This window comes from Monodon monoceros, unplaced genomic scaffold, assembly GCF_005190385.1.
Source record: "Monodon monoceros isolate NGI ecotype Baffin Bay Population unplaced genomic scaffold, NGI_Narwhal_1 Super_Scaffold_18, whole genome shotgun sequence".
Classification (NCBI taxonomy): domain Eukaryota; kingdom Metazoa; phylum Chordata; class Mammalia; order Artiodactyla; family Monodontidae; genus Monodon; species Monodon monoceros.
Genome location: NW_021703774.1, coordinates 106,084,188 through 106,103,223, shown reverse-complemented (window position 1 = coordinate 106,103,223; position 19,036 = coordinate 106,084,188). Strand labels below are relative to the sequence as shown.

Here is a 19,036-nt window from a genome sequence, read left to right as displayed (position 1 = left end):
AATGTATCTATTTTATATTCTTTTATATTAAAATCTATTGATCTATCTTAAACTTTGAAAGAATCGTTTACCAATGCATGATTTTAGTAAAAATCATGATTTTGGTTAAAATCATGCATTGATCATTGGAAAATAACGGTTCATGAAATAATGCAGATTTTCCAAAGAGTGACACATTTCATTATGTCATATCAAAAGATTACATTCGTTAACATCATCACCAATCTCATCAGAAAAATGTAAGTACTGGTAAGTTGTCAAACTTGTAATAGATACAAGCATTCCTCAGTTGTTATTGTTGCTTGAAAGTTTGAAATTTACCATTGGTATCAAATTGTCAGTTGTTTTCCTTGAAATGACAGGCTCACTTCATTCATTTTCAAGAAAATATCTGCCAAATACTCATGTCTGAATAACATTATCATTCTGTCAAGTAAAAATGGTGTTCCATGAAAAAAGCAGCTAGTTCAGTTTGCAACTGAAACAATTCTACAAGTGCTTTTATTTGAGGCAACCATTGTACTTCAATATGCAGAAATGCTTTATATGTTCTTCCATTTCATCACACAGAATATTAAAAAGATGTGTACTAAAGATTAGAGACCTAGGAGACAGCAAAATGGTGGCATAATGACCTCCCAGAATTCTCTCTTCTATAAAAGCAATGAGAAAACTGGAAAAAAATGTAAGAATGAAGTTTTTCAGAATTACAGAAATTAACAGAATGCTTGCAGCAACCTGGGGAGCATTTATGAAAAATAGCTTAATTTCAGTAAGGGCAGTGAGCTTTGTAAAGCTTTAATCTGTCCTATTCCCATGCCTCTCTTTCCAGCTCTGTGGTAGCCTTGAAAACCAACAGCCTGCAATCGCAGTGAAAACAAGAAGCCTGGAAACCACAGGAGGGAGCAGAATGGGGCTGGAGTTGCTTCAAAGCCTTATTTCCAGCGAAATGTCATTATTTGACCTTTCTGGTGGTTCCCTTAAAGACTTGCAGGACTGTCTTTATTTTACCTGACTCAGAGCTCACTCAGTGCAAAAAGTCTTTCCCAAGGAACATTTAAAAAAATTTTTAGATGGAATTGTTTAACTTTGTGGCTACTGGAAACATTAGAAAACAGTCGGGGCAAACAGTAGGCTAAGAAAAGCTAGGGAATGAGATGTCCATAGAGATTCTAAAAAACTCTGACATATTCCTGGGAATCTAGAAGTCCATGTACATGCATAGGGCTGTGCACATGATCAGGAAAAACATAAGAAGGCCCTAAGTTCTGTCTTCTGGCTGACCTTCAGGCTCTGTGAAAATAGGAAATTAAAACTCGGGTATAGTTGTCAGTTGCCTGGCTGAGCACTGAAGGAATGCTCCAACATGCTCACAGAGACCCTTGGCAAAAACTGGGAGACTTCCTGGTTCTGGCATTTAAGGAAATCTCTCTCCAATCCTTAGCTGACCACTAAGCTAACAACAAAAACAACAAATAGCAACAATAAACACTGAGGTTGGGGTGAAGAATTTGACTTCCAGAGATGCCATTTTATATTTTTCAAAATGTCCAGTTTTCAAGAAAAAAATGACAAGACATGCTGAGTAACATTAAAGTATGACCCCTATAGATGGGGGAAAGCCAAGCAATCAACAGAAATAGAAATTGTCCCTGAGGAAGCCCAGATGTTGAACTTAGTAGACAAAACTTTAGCTATTTTAGGTGTGTTCAAAGAACTAAAGTAAACCATGTCTACAGAACTAAAGGAAAGTATGAAAAAGATGTCTTACCAAATAAAAAATAGAAATTATAGAAAAGAACCAAGTAGAAGAAGTTTTGTAGTTGAATAATAACTGAAATCAAAATTTACTACAGAGGCTCAACTGTAGATTTCAGTAGATAGAAGAAAGAATCAGTGAACCTGAAAACAGTTTATTGAGATTATCCAGTCAGAGTCATATAAAGAAAAATGAAGCAGAAAATGAACAGGCTCAGAGATGTACAGAACATCATAAAACATACCAATGCATGAATGGTGGGAGTCTCAGAAGAGAAGAAGAGAGAAATAGGGGTAGAAAGAATATTTCAAAAAATAATGGCTGAAAATGTGCCAAATTTGATGAAAAACATTAATCTCCACATCCAAGAAGCCCAATGAATTCCCCTAGACACATCATAATCAAACTGTTGAAAGCTAAAGACAAAGAGAGAATCCTGAATGCAAAGAGAAGAGCGAATCCTGAATGCAAAGAGAAGAGACTCATCATATCCAAGGGATGAGATTTTTCATCAAAAACCATAAAGGTGAGAGGCAGTAGGATGACATATTCAGAGTGCTGAAGGAAAAAGACTATCAACCAAAAATTCTATATCCAATAAAACTATCCTTCAAAAAGGAGGAAAAAAGATATTCCCAGATAAACAAAAGCTGAGGCAATTTATCATTAGCAAACGTCCCTAGAAAAATAATAAAGGGAGTCCTTTGGACTGAAATAAAGGATACTAGGCAGAAACTTTAGAATACACATGAAGAAATAAAGAGCACTGGTAAAGATAACTATACAGGTAACTATAAAAGACAGTATAGATCCCAAACAGCCAAACAATCTTGAAAAAGGACAACAAACTTGGAGGTCTCACACTTCACTTTCAAAACTTACTACAAAGCTACAGTAATCAAAACAGTGTGGTACTGGCATACAGACAGACATATAGACCAATGGAATAGAGTGCAGGAATAAACCCTCACATATATGGTTAAATAATTTTTGAGAAGGGTGCCAAGGCCATTCCCTAAGGAAGGAATAGTGCTGGGAAAATTTGATATCCACATGCAAAAGAATGAAGTTAGACTCCTACCTACATCATAAACAAAAATTAACTCAAAATGGATCAGATAATTAACTGTAAGACCTAAAACTATAAAACTCTTGAAGAAAATATATGGGAAACGCTTCATGACATTGGATTTGGCACTGATTTCTTGGAGATGAAACCAAAAGCAAGGTAAAACAACAACAACAAAACCCTGATAAATTGGACTACATCAAAAACTTCTGTGCAAAAATCAACAGAGTGAAAAGGCAGCCAAAGGAATGGGAGAAAATATTTGCAAATCATATATATGATGAGGGATTAACATTTAGAATGCATAAAGAACTCCTATAACTCAACAACACAACAAAAGTAAGCAACCCAATTCAAAAATGGGCAAAAGACATTTTTCCGAAGAAGATATGTAAGCCAGTTTCGCCAAAGAAGATACATATAAGCCAGTGAGCACATGAAAAGATGCTTAACATCTGTAATCATTAAGGAAATGCAAGTCAAAACACAGTTATCTGCCACTTCACACCCCTTAGGATGGCTGTTATCAAACAAGCAGAATATAACAAATGTGAGGGAGGATTTGGAGAAATTGGAACCCTGTGTACTATTGGTGGGAATGTGAAATGGTGTACTTGCTATGGAAAACAGTATAGCAATTCCTCATAAAGTTAAACATAAAATTACCATATGATCCAGCAGTTTCACTTCTGGGTATATATGGAAATGAATTAAAGGCAGGGACTCTTTAATCCATATGGAGTTAATTTTTGTGTATGGTGTTAGGTAGTGTCCTAATTTCAGTTTTTTACATATAGCTGTCCAGTTTTCCCAGCACCACTTATTGAAGAGGCTGTCTTTTCTCCATTGTATGTTCTTGCCTTGTCATAAATTAGGTGGCCATTATGTGCGTGGGTTTATCTCTGGGCTTTCTATCCTGTACCATTGACATATGTTTTTGTGCCAGTACCATACTGTCTTTTTTTTTTTTTTTGGCTGCGTTGGGTCTTCGTTGCTGCTTGCGGGCTTTCTCTAGTTGCGGCAAGCGGGAGCTACTCTTTGTTGTGGTGCTTGGGCTTCTCATTGCGGTGGATTTTCTTGTTGCAGAGCATGGCCTCTAGGCCCACAGGCTTCAGTAGTTGTGGCACGCAGGCTCAGTAGTTGTGGCTCATGGGCTCTAGAGCGCAGGCTCAGTAGTTGTGGTGCACGGGCTTAGTGGTTCCATGGCATGTGGGATCTTCCCAGACCAGGGCTCAACCCCCTGTCCCCTGCATTGTCAGGAGGATTCTTAACCACTGTGCCACCAGGGAAGCCCCATACTGTCTTGATTACTATAGCTTTGTAGTATAGTTTGAAGTCAGGGAGCCTGATTTCTCCAGCTCCGTTTTTCTTTCTCAAGATTGCTTTGGCTATTCAGGGTCTTTTGTGTTTCCATACAAATTGTAAAATTTTTTGTTCTAATTATGTGAAGAATGCCATTGTTAGTTTGATAGGGATTGCACTGAATCTGTAGATTGCTTTGGGTAGTATAGTCATTTTCACAATGTTGATTCTTCCAATCCAAGAACATGGTATATTTCCCCATCTGTTTATGTCATCTTTGATTTCTTTGATCAGTGTTTTATAGTTTTCCGAGTACGAGTCCTGTGCCAAATGTAAAATCGTTAGCTGGTGGGAAGCAGCAGCGTAGCACAGGGAGATCAGCTCGGTGCTTTGCGACGACCTAGAGGGGTGGGATAGGGAGGGTGGGAGGAGGGCTCAAGAGGGAGGGGATATGTGGATGTATATATGCATATGGCTGATTCATTTTGTTGTGCCACAGGGTCTAGCTCAGTATTGTGAAGGAGTTATACTCCAATAAAGATATATTTAAAAAAAAAGGCAGGGGCTCAAACAGGTATTTGTACACCTATGTTTATAGCAGCATTATTCACGATAGAAAAAGGTGGAAGCAACCCAAGTGTCCATCTGGATAAACAAAATGTGGTATATACATACAATGGAAATTATTCAGCGTTAAAAAGGAAAGAAATTCTGACACATGCTACAACATGGATTAACCTTGAAGACATTATGCTAAGTGAAGAAAGCCAGACAAAAAAGTTCAAATACTATATGCTTCCACTTATAGGAGGTATCTAGAGTAGTCAAATTAATAGAGAGATAGAAAGTAGAATGGTAGGTTTTTAGGGACTGGGGAAGGGAGGAATGGGGAATTACTGTTTAGTGGATCAGAGTTTCAGTCTTAGATGATGAAAAAAGTTCTAGATGTGACTGGTGGTGATAGTTGCACAGCGGTGTGAATGTACTTAATGCTACTGAAGAGTACACTTAAAGATGGTTAAAATGATACATTTTATGTATATTTTACCACAATTAAAAAAAATAAGTAAATAAGTATGCTCATTATCCCTTACAGCTAACCATCCCACTTCTGGGAACAGGTCTTAGAGATATTCCACAAAATATGTATATGGACAAGACATGCATACTGTTTGTATTAGGAAAAAGATTGGAAACAACACCACCCATGAATAGAGGACTGGATGGATGAATAAACTGTAGGATATTCTTAATTGAAATGACCATGGTTCGTTTTCTTTGAGAATGTGGCAATGGAGAATACAGTGACTTTTAGTAGATTAGTAGTGTAGCATTTGGTACTAGATTCAAGCTAAGGTACTAGCAATTTTAGCCACCAACAGTACAAATGTCAACTCAATGAAAAAGGCAGGGTTTTTTCCCCCACAATAGGCATTAGAAAGAAAAGAATGTCATAAAACTTGGCTACTCATAAAATTTTTAATTCCTATAATGCCAGTGTATTCCCAAATCCTAGCTCATGCCTGGCACATAGTAGGCATTCAATTTGCTGAATTTATTTTTTCCCAAGGATAGCCTTTAGGGAGGGCAGGCCCATAGAGATGGTATTAAGATGATTTGCCTGGGAAGTCATTCAGCAACATCTAAGTGTCCCCACCTAAGTGTGAAACTCTCATTAGGTCCAATAAGGGAATCCAAAAGAAATAGCTTCTTCCATGTACTCTAGTTAGAACATATTCTCACATGAAAATCGCTTAAGGTTTATAAAAACGTGCACCAAGAATAAGGAGTTATCAGGATTAGTGGGACAAATGAAGGAAATTAGGAGGATTCATTATACCTTGAGGGGACGTAATATTCACAGTTCCTTTCCAATTTATTTGAGTAAAATGCAGATCTAGTCTGGGCACCCCAGTACTTTAAGAATTGTTATTTTCCAGCCATCTAAAATTTTAAGATCACTGGATGGTGAAAACATTTATGGGGTGGGAACTGATTTCAGGTCATGCACCTCTCCATGGTAGAGGAAATTGCTTGTTCTAGGGAACTAGGATGATACCCACAGCTGCTGCAACCTCTCAATTCACCAATCCAGGTTTCACAGCTGACCCATTAACTGGTATCATTAAGTTGAAAATTCCTTATCTCATTTAATGATTTTCAATTTTTACTATTTCCACTCCCCACGTCACACACACACACACACACACACACACACCCATCCTTTACCCCACCAACCATTTGTGGTTAACTTTGACATCCTGTTGTAATTTTTTTGGGTCAGTTTCTAAATATCTTACCATGTGCACTGAGGTCTGGTCATCACTCTGATAATATCCTCAAATTCAAAAGCACCATCAATATATATTCCTTTTCCTGAAACATTTCTTTTTAGCTATTCTACTTTAGGAACTTGAGCAAGTTACTTATAGGTCTTAAAAAGAGGGGGCTGGACTAGGTTAGAGGTTTTCAAACTTTTCTTATCTTGACCCATAGTAATAAATACATTTTTATATCATGATAAGGTTCACACAAACATATATTTAACTGAAAACTTTTACAAAACATATTTTTCCCTACTAGTGGTGATATACTTATTATGTTTTTTTTAAATTGAAGTATAGTTGATTTACAATGTGTTAGTTTCAGATGTACAGCAAAGTGATTGTTATACATATTATAATCTATATCTCTATTTATATCTCTATTTATCTATTATTTTTCAGATTCTTTTCCATTGTAGGTTATTACAAGATATTGAATATAGTTCTCTGTGCTGTACAGTAGGTCCTAGGGTGTTCTTTTTTTGTGCTTTTCTTAAAAATTGAGTAAAATTCACATAACATAAAATTCACCATTTTAGTCATTTTAAAGTATCCAGTTTATTGCTCTGGTAGATTCACTGTGTTGTGCAACCATTACCACTATTTAATTTCACAACATTTTCATCACCTCTAAAAGAAACCCTATACCCGTTAAACAGTCACTCCCCACATTTTTCTGTTTTAATTTCATTTCAAAAGAATGCTGAGACTCACCATGTTGATCTTATGATCCACCAACTAATGAGTGCCAATTCAGTCTAAAATAATTACTAAATAATTACTAAGAAGACTTCTATCTCTAATTCTAATATGATCCTATTCCATTCTAGACATTATTTCCCTCCAAGTGAAGTCTTCTGGCTTGGAGGATTCCCACTGAAATTTTCTAAGAGTTGCAACTTGCCTGTTTGCATTTATTCATTCATTCAGTAGACACTTCTTAAGGGCTTGAATGGAAAAGAGATACAGAACACATTGCTAACTTCAGAGAGTTCACAGTCTAATACATGGAAATGGGCATGAAAATAAATGAGTATGAATGAAGAAGGGGAAGTGATCAGTTCTATCTTGCAGTGCAACGAGGGGATGGAATTAAGAGTTTCACAGAAGATATGATCATAGTTTGAGTTCAGAAGGAATATGTAGGTATTTTCTTATTGGCATGTAAACTTCTACTCTGAAAGTCTTTTTTTCAAGGCTACACTGCCACTTTCCTACAATGGTCTCTGCAAGTCCCAGAAAGACTATAAAGAAACTGGGTTTCATACTGGCCAGGAACAAGGAAGACAGAAAGGAGAGAAAGGGAAGAAGGAAACAAAGAAACTAATGTTAGTTGAGTACCTATAATGTATCAAGCACATATACTTTTTCATTTAATCCTCCTAATAATTCCTCAAAGTATATATTCTTATCCACATTTTTCTCAGAGCAGAAACCTCTCACATGTCCTAATTCATTTTGGCTGTAGAGGAACACATACAAACATTTTTCAAGTGAGAGAGGGATGTGGTGCCCCAAAATTTGGCACTTCAATGTGAAAGTTTTCACTAAACACCTCTAATTTGCTAATGATATATGATCTTTTAGAACTTGTTCTTTATTAGGAAAGCAGCTATGATACATCAAAGTCATTATAAGGTGAGAGGGCAACTGATGAGGGTTTTTCTCACCCATGCATTGTGAGGATCCAGGAGGAAATGAGGAACAGAGAAGCGGAGAATAATCTAAAGATTTAAAAAAGGACATGCCCACTGATGTTCATGCCAGGGAAGGTTTCAATCCCCGTCAGTCAGATGGCCAGAAAGGGGGAGTAATTTTTAAAAAATCATAGAGAAATAAATAGGTGTCTTGTTTCCAAGGAGACCATCTTCCTGTGGCACTTTGCTTGAAAGTTACTCCTTGCCCTGATGAAAAGCTGAGGGGAATGAAGAGTTCCTGACCTGCTGGGAGTGGACCGCAGTGACCCACCAGGTAGAACTTTCAAAGATCCAAATGATACCAGAGAAGCATGTGGAAATAAGTAAGGCTTGGAAGGCATAGGACTGGCCATTTGTTTGGACAGTGTAGCCAACAGCGGATTTCCTTTAAGCAGGAAATCTGACCAAGGACCGCTGCATTTGACCAGGATTCTGATTCTGCAGGAATGGGGCATGGGTGAGGTTGAAGATAGAAGGAGACCTTTTGTAGAAAGCAGGGAAACAAAGATATTACTGAGTAGCAGAGTGGATACAACGCATGAGAGAAACCAGTCTTGGAACACTGAGGCCAGGAGATGATAGCTGATAATGAAGTAACGGAAGTATCACCTCAAAGATAGGAGTAGCAAGTTTTGGGTTGTGATCGGTCACGAGCAAATACATGAGAAGTCCCAGGGCTTCTATGGCCAGCAGCAACTGAGAAGAGTTCATGTAAAGGCTAAAAAGTGTATAACTCTGGTTGGCAAAAAAGAACATTTGAAAAAGGAGAGCTAGGACCCAGAAACAGGAAGAAATGGAGGGAGTGAGTATTTTGGAGCATTAATTATGTCAGACATTGTGCTGAGTACTTTACTTCTTATTTAAAACTCAAATCCACCCAAGAAAGTAAGAGATACCATCCTCATTTTATAGACAAGAACTCTGAGGCTTGGATTTCAAGTTTTATTATAGTTGGGAAGACTCTATATCAGATTAACAAAAGGAACAGAGGTGGGCAATAGGGATACCTTTTAACAGGGAGTTAATAGAAGAAGCTTTAAAAAATTACCTTTTTTTTTTTTTTTTTTGTGGTACACGGGCCTCTCACTGTTGTGGCCTCTCCCGTTGCGGAGCACAGGCTCCGGACGCGCAGGCTCAGCGGCCATGGCTTACGGGCCCAGCCGCTCCGCGGCATGTGGGATCTTCCCGGACCGGGGCACAAACCCATGTCCCCTGCATCGGCAGGCGGACTCGCAACCACTGTGCCACCAGGGAAGCCCTAAAAAATTATCTTATACTAAGACAAAATAAACAAAGCTAAGAAAACTTACTCTTGGGCCTGATGCTCCAGGTGGACCCTATAACATAAAAAGATTTTTAAAGTATTTATTAATTAGATATCTCAAACCAAGCAGGCATATAAGCATCAATGGTAAACAGATATAAATGTAAATAAACTCACTGGAGGCCCTGGTTGACCTCTCGGTCCTTGGGGACCCTAGAAGAAATGGAGACAAAGCACAATATGAATATACTATGCTTTTGGTTTGGTATAAACAAGATGACTAAGATTCAACTGCTATCATTGCCTTTTCATATGAGGCAAGTGATAGGATTCAAAGTTATTTTAGTATTTTGAAGTAATATGTTCTTGAACTCAGCTGTCACCCACATTCATCAACAAGCTGAATACATACTCTCATGTTTTGTTGATATTACTAGAAACTAAATTTATTCATTTTAATAAACTTATAAATGTAACATTTAACAATGTTAATTCTGTTTTTCCTGTTATTTCTATCTACCATACAACTAATTGTAAAAAATGGAAACTTCGGTGTCCTTAGACATCTCCTTCTCCTTCAACATCCACCTATAATTTGGTTACCCACTACTGTTGATTTGACCTCCAAATCTTCCCAAAATACTACTACTCCCTCCTCATAGCAACTCTCTTAGTTTAGTGCTGATCATGTGCTATGGACTCAATGTTTGTGTCCCCTCCTACATGCATATATTGAAGCCCTAATCTCCAGTGTGATGATATTTAGAGGTGGGGTCTTTGGGAGCTAATTAAATCATGTGGAGCCTTCGTGAATGGTAGTGCCCTTATAAGAAGAGACACGAGAGAGATGCTGTCTCTCTACTGTGTGAGGTCATAGCAAGAAGGCAGCTAGCTATCTGTGAGCTAGAATCTGTGAGCACCTTAACCTTGGATTTCCCTGTCTCCAGTACTATGAAAAATACATGTTTGTTGTTTAAGCCATCCAGCCCACAGCAATTTGTTATAGGAGCCCCAGCTGACTAAGATATCGTGCTGTGCCTGGACTCCTCATTTGACTTACTGACTTTCTTCTGTCTACTATGCTAACTACATTCTACTTATAAAATGGAAATCTAATCATATCATTATTTAATTAAAATCATTCAGTGGCTTTTTACTGTTTAGTGGGTAAAGTATAAACTTCTTTTCACTGATAGATACCATTTACTGAGAGCTCACTATGTGTCAAGCTGTGTGCTCATTTATTAAGAACTCACTGTATGCCAAGTTGTACGCTATATTTCTACTTCGCAGTTAAGAAAATGGAATGGCTAGGTAACCAGCAAGTAAAGGGCAGAGATAGGATTAAGATCCAAGTCAGTTCAATACAAAAGTATATGTTCTTAGTCAATATGCACCCCTGCCTCTTCTTCAAGGTCTGGGCCTTATTTCCACTTACTCTCCCCAACCCATCCTACACTCCCATCTATAACCAACCACTTGCAGATCTCTGAATCGTCCAGATTCTTTCACACAGGAATTCTCCCGCATGTGCTATTTCCTCGACCAGGAATGCTTCTCCTTACCTTTTCTGTCTATTCAATTCCCATTCCTCTTCCAATACTTCTTTAAAACTATATACCCACCTTGCCACCTTCTTCTTTTAACTAACCACTTCTGCATTCCATAGTACATAACAAATGGGAAAGTCCCTACAGACCTTTAAAAGTGTCTTAGTCATCCTCTCATTTTCTGGAACAGGAATAGTGCCTAATACATAGTAGGTGTTCAAAGATTGGTAACGAATGAATGAATAATGTTTAAATTAACTAGTACTGATTTAGAAATTAGAATAGTTGAAAGGTATATAGTAAAATGTGAAAAGTTATGCTGACGTTTTTCAAAACGAAACAACAGTAATCACTGTTAAGAATGCTCAAAATTTTACTTACTGGATGGTCGATTGAATGTTAAGACTATACCGAGTCAAATTCAGATTATGGTTAAAAGATGGCAAAGCAAAATTTATCTTCAACTGAGTTTTGAATAATGTTAGTGCTATGCTTGACTTAAGTATCTGTTATTGCCAAAGCTGTTGATTCTAAATATACTGTGACAATAAGAACAAACAACACATAGTAACTTAAAAAGGATAGAGTACTCCAACACCATGCCTGCTGGACATTTCTTAGTTTGCATGGTTTATGATTATAGGTTAAAGCAGAAAATGCATCAAACTTTTACCTCAGAAGTCGCATGGTAAGTTAGGGAGATCTCATGTTGGAGACGGCCTTTTAAATATACAGAGGCTCGGGCTTCCCCGGTGGCGCAGTGGTTGAGAATCTGCCTGCCAATGCAGGGGATACGGGTTCGAGCCCTGGTCTGGGAAGATCCCGAGGCTCGGGCTTCCCCGGTGGCGCAGTGGTTGAGAATCTGCCTGCCAATGCAGGGGATACGGGTTCGAGCCCTGGTCTGGGAAGATCCCACATGCCGCGGAACAACTGGGCCCGTGAGCCACAATTACTGAGCCTGCGCGTCTGGAGCCTGTGCTCCGCAACAAGAGAGGCCGTGACAGTGAGAGGCCCGCGCACCGCGATGAAGAGTGGCCCCCCCGCTTGCCACAACTAGAGAAAGCCCTCGCACAGAAACGAAGACCCAACACAGCCAAAAATAAATAAATAAATTTAAATATACAGAGGCTCAAGAGTGAAATTGGCTGAGTAAGTTTCTCCGTTTTGGATCAGCATTGTAAAAATAAACAGTTGACATTTTACTCTACTTAGCATATTTCTGACATTTGCAAAATCTCACTGAAGGTTCAGTACAAAATAGCTACCTTATCTTTGACTGTGAAAAAGCATTTTGTCATAGAAAGAAGAAACTATTTTTACTGAGTTCACTTCAGCTTGTTACCCAGAACAAGTCAGATCATCACAAATATGATAAAATGAAATACTTCAAACAAGACAGGACAGGACAACCCCAGTGAAGCAAATGCATAGAATAAGGCCAAGTAAAACAAAATATTATTCCAACAATATAGTATTTATTCTTTTTTATTCTTCTACCTAACCCACCACTAAGGAAAAGTGATTCACTCTCTCTAGATATTATATAAACAAGTATATAAAGAAGGTTATCATACAGTTTATAATAAAACTACAATTGTCTATGTTAATTTCCTATAGGGGAACCAAATTAATGTGAATGGTTATAGTGGTTATTTGTCTGTAGTGAGAGCACTACCTTTGAAAATAGACTGTCTCTCCATTTAATCCCACAATTCCCATATGATCCTTCAAAAGTAACATATTTTTTTTCATTAAATTTGAAAAATACTGGTAAGTGTATGTCCTTAAACCTGACTGTGTTAGACTTTGCCTTTACATAAATACAATCTTTAGTTTCAGGATCTTTACTTTAGGCTGGCTTATGTACAGAGAGCTTCCCTTTCCTCATTCTTAAACTGAGAAGCTTGCACGGTAGATGCTTAGCAGCATCCCTGGTCTCTGCACACTAGATGCCACTAGCAACCTTTCCCTTTTCTCCAGTTGTGACAACCAAAAATGTCTCCACACATTGCCAAATGTCTCCTGGGAGGGGGAGCAAAATGGCTCCTGGTTGAGAACCACTGGTTTAGAGGGTTTAATTGGGAGTTTAGTAATATTAAATAAGATTTATTATTAGACAGTAATGTGATTAAGATGGAATGAGTGAATTCATGAGTTATGCCCTATAAGCCCTAGGGGATAACTGCATATCAGGAATCCATTCATGTGGAATCTGTATTTGGGCTGCTCTTAAAGTAGGTGAAGGATGTGTACATACCATCTTCCTTACCCAAGTTGCTCCTAACTCTTATTTTCTGAGAGGTACTATGATTAATAGAAAAGCACAGTAGCCTGGGATTTGGAAGATCTGGGCTCTGGTCTTATCTCTGTACCTAATTAGCTGCATGTCCTTGAGGGAGCTGCTGCACATTTGGATCTCAGATATCTCGAGTGTAACATAATAGGTTTGGTGAAGATAATCTCCAAGATTCACTTTAGAACTGTGATTTTCAAGCCTTTTATCATTTTTCTTCTTAATGTTTTGTATCTGGAGAAAGAAGGTCACATACGTGTACAAATAGGGAATGTTTTTCACATGAAATGCTTGTGACAGCCATTGTCATAGGCACTCGAGGTTTCCTATCTTGATGGAGCTTATGTTCTAGCCACAGTACTTGGAGAGGATAGGTCAGGGAGGCAGTTGGAGACAGGTATGGAATATGGGTTAATTCCAAGCCTCCCTATTTTTTCTTTTCCCTTTCCACTTCTCCTGCGGGAGCGGGGGTGGGGTGGGGGCATATAGCTTCACTGTGTGCAAACATCCTTGCTTCCTGTTAAGTAAGTCTGCTGAGAAAATATAAGGGACACATTGCTGCAAATTAAACACATCTATTTTAATACCCTTTGAGGATTCTTAGGCTATCTGAAATCACATAAATTTCCTTCCTCAGCAAACTAATATAACTATAATTTACTTACTCTGAGCCCCAAGCTTACCCTATGGTGAAAAGCAAAGATCTCAGCTGTCACTATATAATATCATGACCTTTTAAGGAAGACTTTAATGCTATCTTCAAGTTTATTCCTATATGCCTTCTATATTTGGTTTCAGTACCCCTCATTTCACTCCACGCATGCCCTCTGTTTATGACTGCTGCTTTAATAAGTTCTGCTGGGACAGTGGCCCCTTTACAAAATATCTTCTTTAACTTGGAAGAATTGACATCCAAGAAAAATAGGAAATAGTGCCAGTGTAAGCCATTTAGTCCTGAAAATGCTGTGTACCTTTTGCCCATCCTCTCACCATTGTTTCCAGTTGGCTGAAATATACAACTAATGGTTTGCTTCTGCTTTGCAGCCCTCTTGGGTGCTGACTGGATCTAGTGGTATATATCTAAAGTGACTTGACAGTCCTCCTGTTCTGGCACCGGTGAAGAAGGCTCACACCTCCTCTCCTGATGCCTGAGAAGGCAAATATTCAACTTCACACAGTGATTTGGAAAGAATGTGACTGACAGATTCTTAAACATGTTTAGGGCTTATCAGGTTTCACTGCAATATACCATATAGGTTAGTTCTATATATAGTTTTCTTCCTGAAAACTGTAATTTTATTTTCATTCCACAAGTATCAGGGACATAATAATGAAAAAATCAAAAAAGGTCCTTGCTTTCATAGAGCTTACAACCTAGTGACCAGTGATACTATTACCACAAATTTAGTTAAACTTACAGTTTCACCTCTAAAGCCCTTTTCACCTCTGGGTCCCTGAAAGAAAAATAAAATGTTAGTTTAGTGTTGTTGATAGTTATTTATCAAATGTAGTTGAGGCTGTATCCAGAAACATGATAATTTCTGTTGGGTTTTTTCCTATCTAGCAAGACCTGTTTAGTTAAAGTTACCTAAATTCTGATTTTCCTAAGTTAAGCAAAGCAAAACAAATACAACCTACTGACTCACCATGTCTGTTTTGCTATGCCTAGTTCCACCTTAAAGTGAGGGTTATGCTACTTATTCATTCAGTTAAGTCAAAACAGCTGATCTGACAATCAAAGGCAAAATAATTTAGAAAGAAAATTAAGAAAGTTAAATTCTTCTAATATTTGTTTCTCTCAGCCTTTGAAAAACCCTGCTTCCAGGGTGGTTTCCTCCTTCTCTTTTATCTTCTTTTTTTAAATTCCTCCTTCTGAGCTATATCCCATAAATTTTGATACGTTGTGTATACAGTTTCAGTCAATTCAAAATATTTTCTAACTTTCTTTGAGACACTCTGGTCCTTGAATTATTTAGAAGTGTGAGGTTTAATTTTCAAGTGTTTGGGGATTTTCCTATTATCTTTCTAGTTTATTGATTCTTAATTTAATTCTGTTATGGCCAGAGAATATACCTTACATGACTTCTGTTATTTTAAGTTTAGTAAAATTTGTTTTATGATCTAAAATATGGTTTATTTCAGTGAATGTTCCATGTGCACTTGAAGACAATGTGAACTCTGCTGTTGCTGGATGTCACTACTGTTATTCCTGTTAATATTTTCATGTTCCTTGTGGAAATTGTGTATTTTTTTATTAAAAAATGAGATACTACTACTCATCTTTTCTGTAACCTGAATTTGCACCTTCAAAATATTAATGCTTTTCTATATCAATCTACAATTCCCACCTAACCATAATGCTTACCAGTATTTTAAAAAGTATGATATTTTAAATGAATTGCCTATTAATTTTTTTTCTAATTTTTGTCATGATAAACAGCACTGTGATAAATATCCTTGCACTCTTAAAAATTTTTGATAAAAATTGTCCTCCAGAAAGTTTGTTTGAAATTGCATTCACACTTGCAATATATGGGAGTGCATGTTTCTTCTGATACATGCTATGATGTACTATCACTTTTTGCTAATCTTGCAGGCTAAAAATACTGTTTGTTTCATTATTATTCACTATTTATATTACTTCTTTTGTGTTTCCTATCTTGTCCTTAATTCATTTCAAACTACTATATCAACTTTAAAAAGCTGATTTTTAAGATATCTTTACAGAACTTTTTTTATGCCCTCCTCCACCTCCAATCCAGTATTAACAACGTGGTACATATCGCTTCATACTTTTTTCTAATCAGATATTGACAAGTGTATTTACATGTGTATGGGCTGATTGGTCATGTTTTATAATGTTGATATCATATACTCTTCTATGCATCATATTTTTCATGCTTAATAATACATCATGAAACAATGGCAAGTCAGCCAAACTAGATACAAATAATTATTTTTAATAGTTGCATTAATATTCCACAAAGTGGATAGATCAGAGTTTACTCAACCATTCCTCTACAGATGAGCATTCATGTGATTTCATACTTTTTTTTTTTTTTTTTGCCATTACAAACAGTGCTGTGAAAAAAAGCTTTGTAAAATTTCCCTAGTGTATTGGGTACTTTTATTTATATGGGACAAATTCCTCAAAGTGGAACTGCTTGGTCATAGGGTATATGTACATATTTTTTAACAAATACCTTTCCATAAAGGCTGTAATTCACATTTCTATTAGTGATAAACAAAAATACCTTTCTTCCTACAGCCCTTTCTGAGAGGTTAGATGTAATATCTCATTATTACCTTAATTTGCATTTCTCTGACTAAAAGGAGACTGTTTTTTCAAATAATTACTGACCTTTTGGATTTATTCTTCAATTCTCTACTAAATTTTCTTTTTCATACCAATTTGTAACGCTCTTTATATTACCCATTATATGGTATATGCTTTGCAATTACTTTTTCTCAATTATATTAGTTTTACTTATGGAATCTTTTACCATAAAAATTAAAAATTTTCAAGCATTCAAATATGTCTTCTGTTCTTTTATAGTTTTCACATTTCCTATCTTATATAAAAGGTCTCCCCAACCCTTAAGCTATACTTTAGTTTCCTAGATGATTTTTCTGAGATTTTTAATTGCTTCTTTTCTTTCTTTTTTTTCCTCTCTTTTCTTTCTTTTTTTTTTTTAACAAAGTCTTTAAAAGTTCATCTGAGATTTTTAAAAAATTGGGTGAAATAGGGTTACAATTTCTTATAGCAGTAGTAAGACTAAAAGGAATTTCGTCTCCCTTCCCTATCAATCACTGTTATAGGAATGGGCGTGTGGCTGATTAATAGACGTGAGAAAAAAAAATGTAAATGGAGACTTATAGAAAAAGTTTTATTTTTCCCAAGACAAGGGATACAGTTCACTTTTTTACTTTGGATAATTATATCTAGATGTGATTCCTGAGAAATTGTAGTCATTTGCCCTAAGCCTAATTATAAAGATAGTATTCAGGATGGCAGAGCAGAGGTATGGAAATAAATAGTCTTGGATAACATGACTAAGTCGCCAAATTAACCAAATCTGAAGCCCTTCCTAACTAACTCTGCGATTCCCATAATGAGATAGAAGTTTCCTTATTGTTAATGCCAGTTTGATTCAGGGTTCCTATTACTTGCAGTCCAAATCATCCTAACTGATATACCATTTTCATTGTAATTAAATTCCTGTTTAGTCTGAGATCTAATTCTGGGCTCTAGCCTGTTACAATGATCTATTCTTTGTACTAACACATAGTGTCATTTACAAAGACTCTGAAGTAATGTTTTCCTTTTTGGAAAAGCAAGTCCTCCATCCCCCACCACTATTTTTTTCCACAGTGTGTTTTGGCCATTCTCAAATTCTTATTCTTTCATAGTGAGCTTTCCTTAGAAGTTTCTTCTTAGAATAGAAAAAATAGATGGAAAAAATTTGATGTACATGCTGAGCATTATAAGGGCCTTTAAGAACTATCTATAAACAAAACACAGTAAGATATTTTAATTGAGCCATTTCTTTATCATATTTTCCTTCACCAATTAATATTTCACATTTTTGACAGAGGAGAACAATCATTCCATAATCAGAACAGTATGTGTTCCTTAGCTTGCTGAAGAACCAACCACCCACTGAAATATGAGATTTCTCCCACTTATAACCTCCCACTTAGACTGTATAGCTCGGAGTGGTAAATGCTGCAAATCTAGAGAAATATTGAGTTGCACATTTCATTTTTTTAAATTAAAAAGCCAGAAGCTTTGGTGGTGAATTCTTCTCTAAATTTATCAATGAGAACAGTGATACTTAATGTTTGAAACATTCTCTTTTATATTTTAAAACTCCGTGTCTATAGACACAACACTTTCAAATCATTCAAAATACTGATTCCCTGCAGAGAATGAATCTTTCCTTTCCAAGCCTCAATTTTCCTCTTGTATGTTTATACTACGGTTAGTATTGTAAAACCCTCCTGTGACCACCTCACTGTCTTATTTCTGTTTTATTTCATAGCAAGATTCCCTAAGGCCCTGGCATATGTTAACTCTCTCAGTTTCCTCTCCAGACATAGCTTGAATGGAGTGGAAAGAGCACTGCTCTTGAAGTAGGAAATATCATCTATATGATTCACTACGTGTATTATCTTAAATAACTAGGTGAACTTCTATAAATGTCATCTGTTTCCTTATGTCTTGAATGCAAATAATCATACCTACTCTAAAAGTTTGAGAAAAGTTATTATTAAATATTTTTATTTACTTCCTTCCTCACTGAAAGCTGTACTCCGTCTTCCACTGCAATGTATTCTCTTAAAGATCACCGTTAGCTACTCCTTTCTCGAAACTGAGCTTAACCTTGTGCTTTTCTGTTTTTCCTGCTCTTCCTACCAACTATTTCATCCCTTTATTGTGGGCACCTCCAAAGACTCAAATCTTGGCTGTATGCGTACCTTTTCTTATTCTCCCTCTTTCAGAAAATGGATTCTTTCTGTTGCTTTAGTGATCACCCCTGTGCTTATAATGCTCAACCCCTCCTCCGCCACCCAGTGCTACTTTCCTTTCTCAACTCCAGTTTTAAGTGCCTACCTCACTATGTACACCTTTTCATTACATTAGATTTCTAAGTTCTCAAGAATAACCTTCCAGATGAAAATGTACATCTGTTTTTATCCTTGCTTCTCAAATACCCAGGGTGATCCCTTGTGGATTACTCTAGAATAGGATTAAGTAAAAAAAAAAAAAAAAAAATT

General features: G+C 36.8%; 1 protein-coding gene and 1 long non-coding RNA gene across 10 annotated transcripts in view; one reads left to right on the top strand and one right to left on the bottom strand.

Annotated features, from left to right (window-relative positions):
* Positions 1-19,036, bottom strand: part of COL24A1 (collagen type XXIV alpha 1 chain) — a 425,611-nt gene that overhangs the window by 15,942 nt on the left and 390,633 nt on the right. For all 7 annotated transcript variants that reach the window (XM_029227745.1, XM_029227744.1, XM_029227743.1 and 4 more), the window contains 3 exons: positions 14,677-14,712; positions 9,593-9,628; positions 9,462-9,488 (listed from right to left, as the gene is read on the bottom strand). In XM_029227745.1, coding sequence (XP_029083578.1) covers positions 9,462-9,488; positions 9,593-9,628; positions 14,677-14,712 — 99 coding nt within the window. The remainder of the gene's footprint in view (positions 1-9,461; positions 9,489-9,592; positions 9,629-14,676; positions 14,713-19,036) is intronic.
* Positions 1-19,036, top strand: part of LOC114898376 — an 81,092-nt gene that overhangs the window by 56,551 nt on the left and 5,505 nt on the right. For all 3 annotated transcript variants that reach the window (XR_003794346.1, XR_003794345.1, XR_003794344.1), the window contains one exon: positions 8,314-8,425. This is a non-coding gene — a long non-coding RNA (uncharacterized LOC114898376). The remainder of the gene's footprint in view (positions 1-8,313; positions 8,426-19,036) is intronic.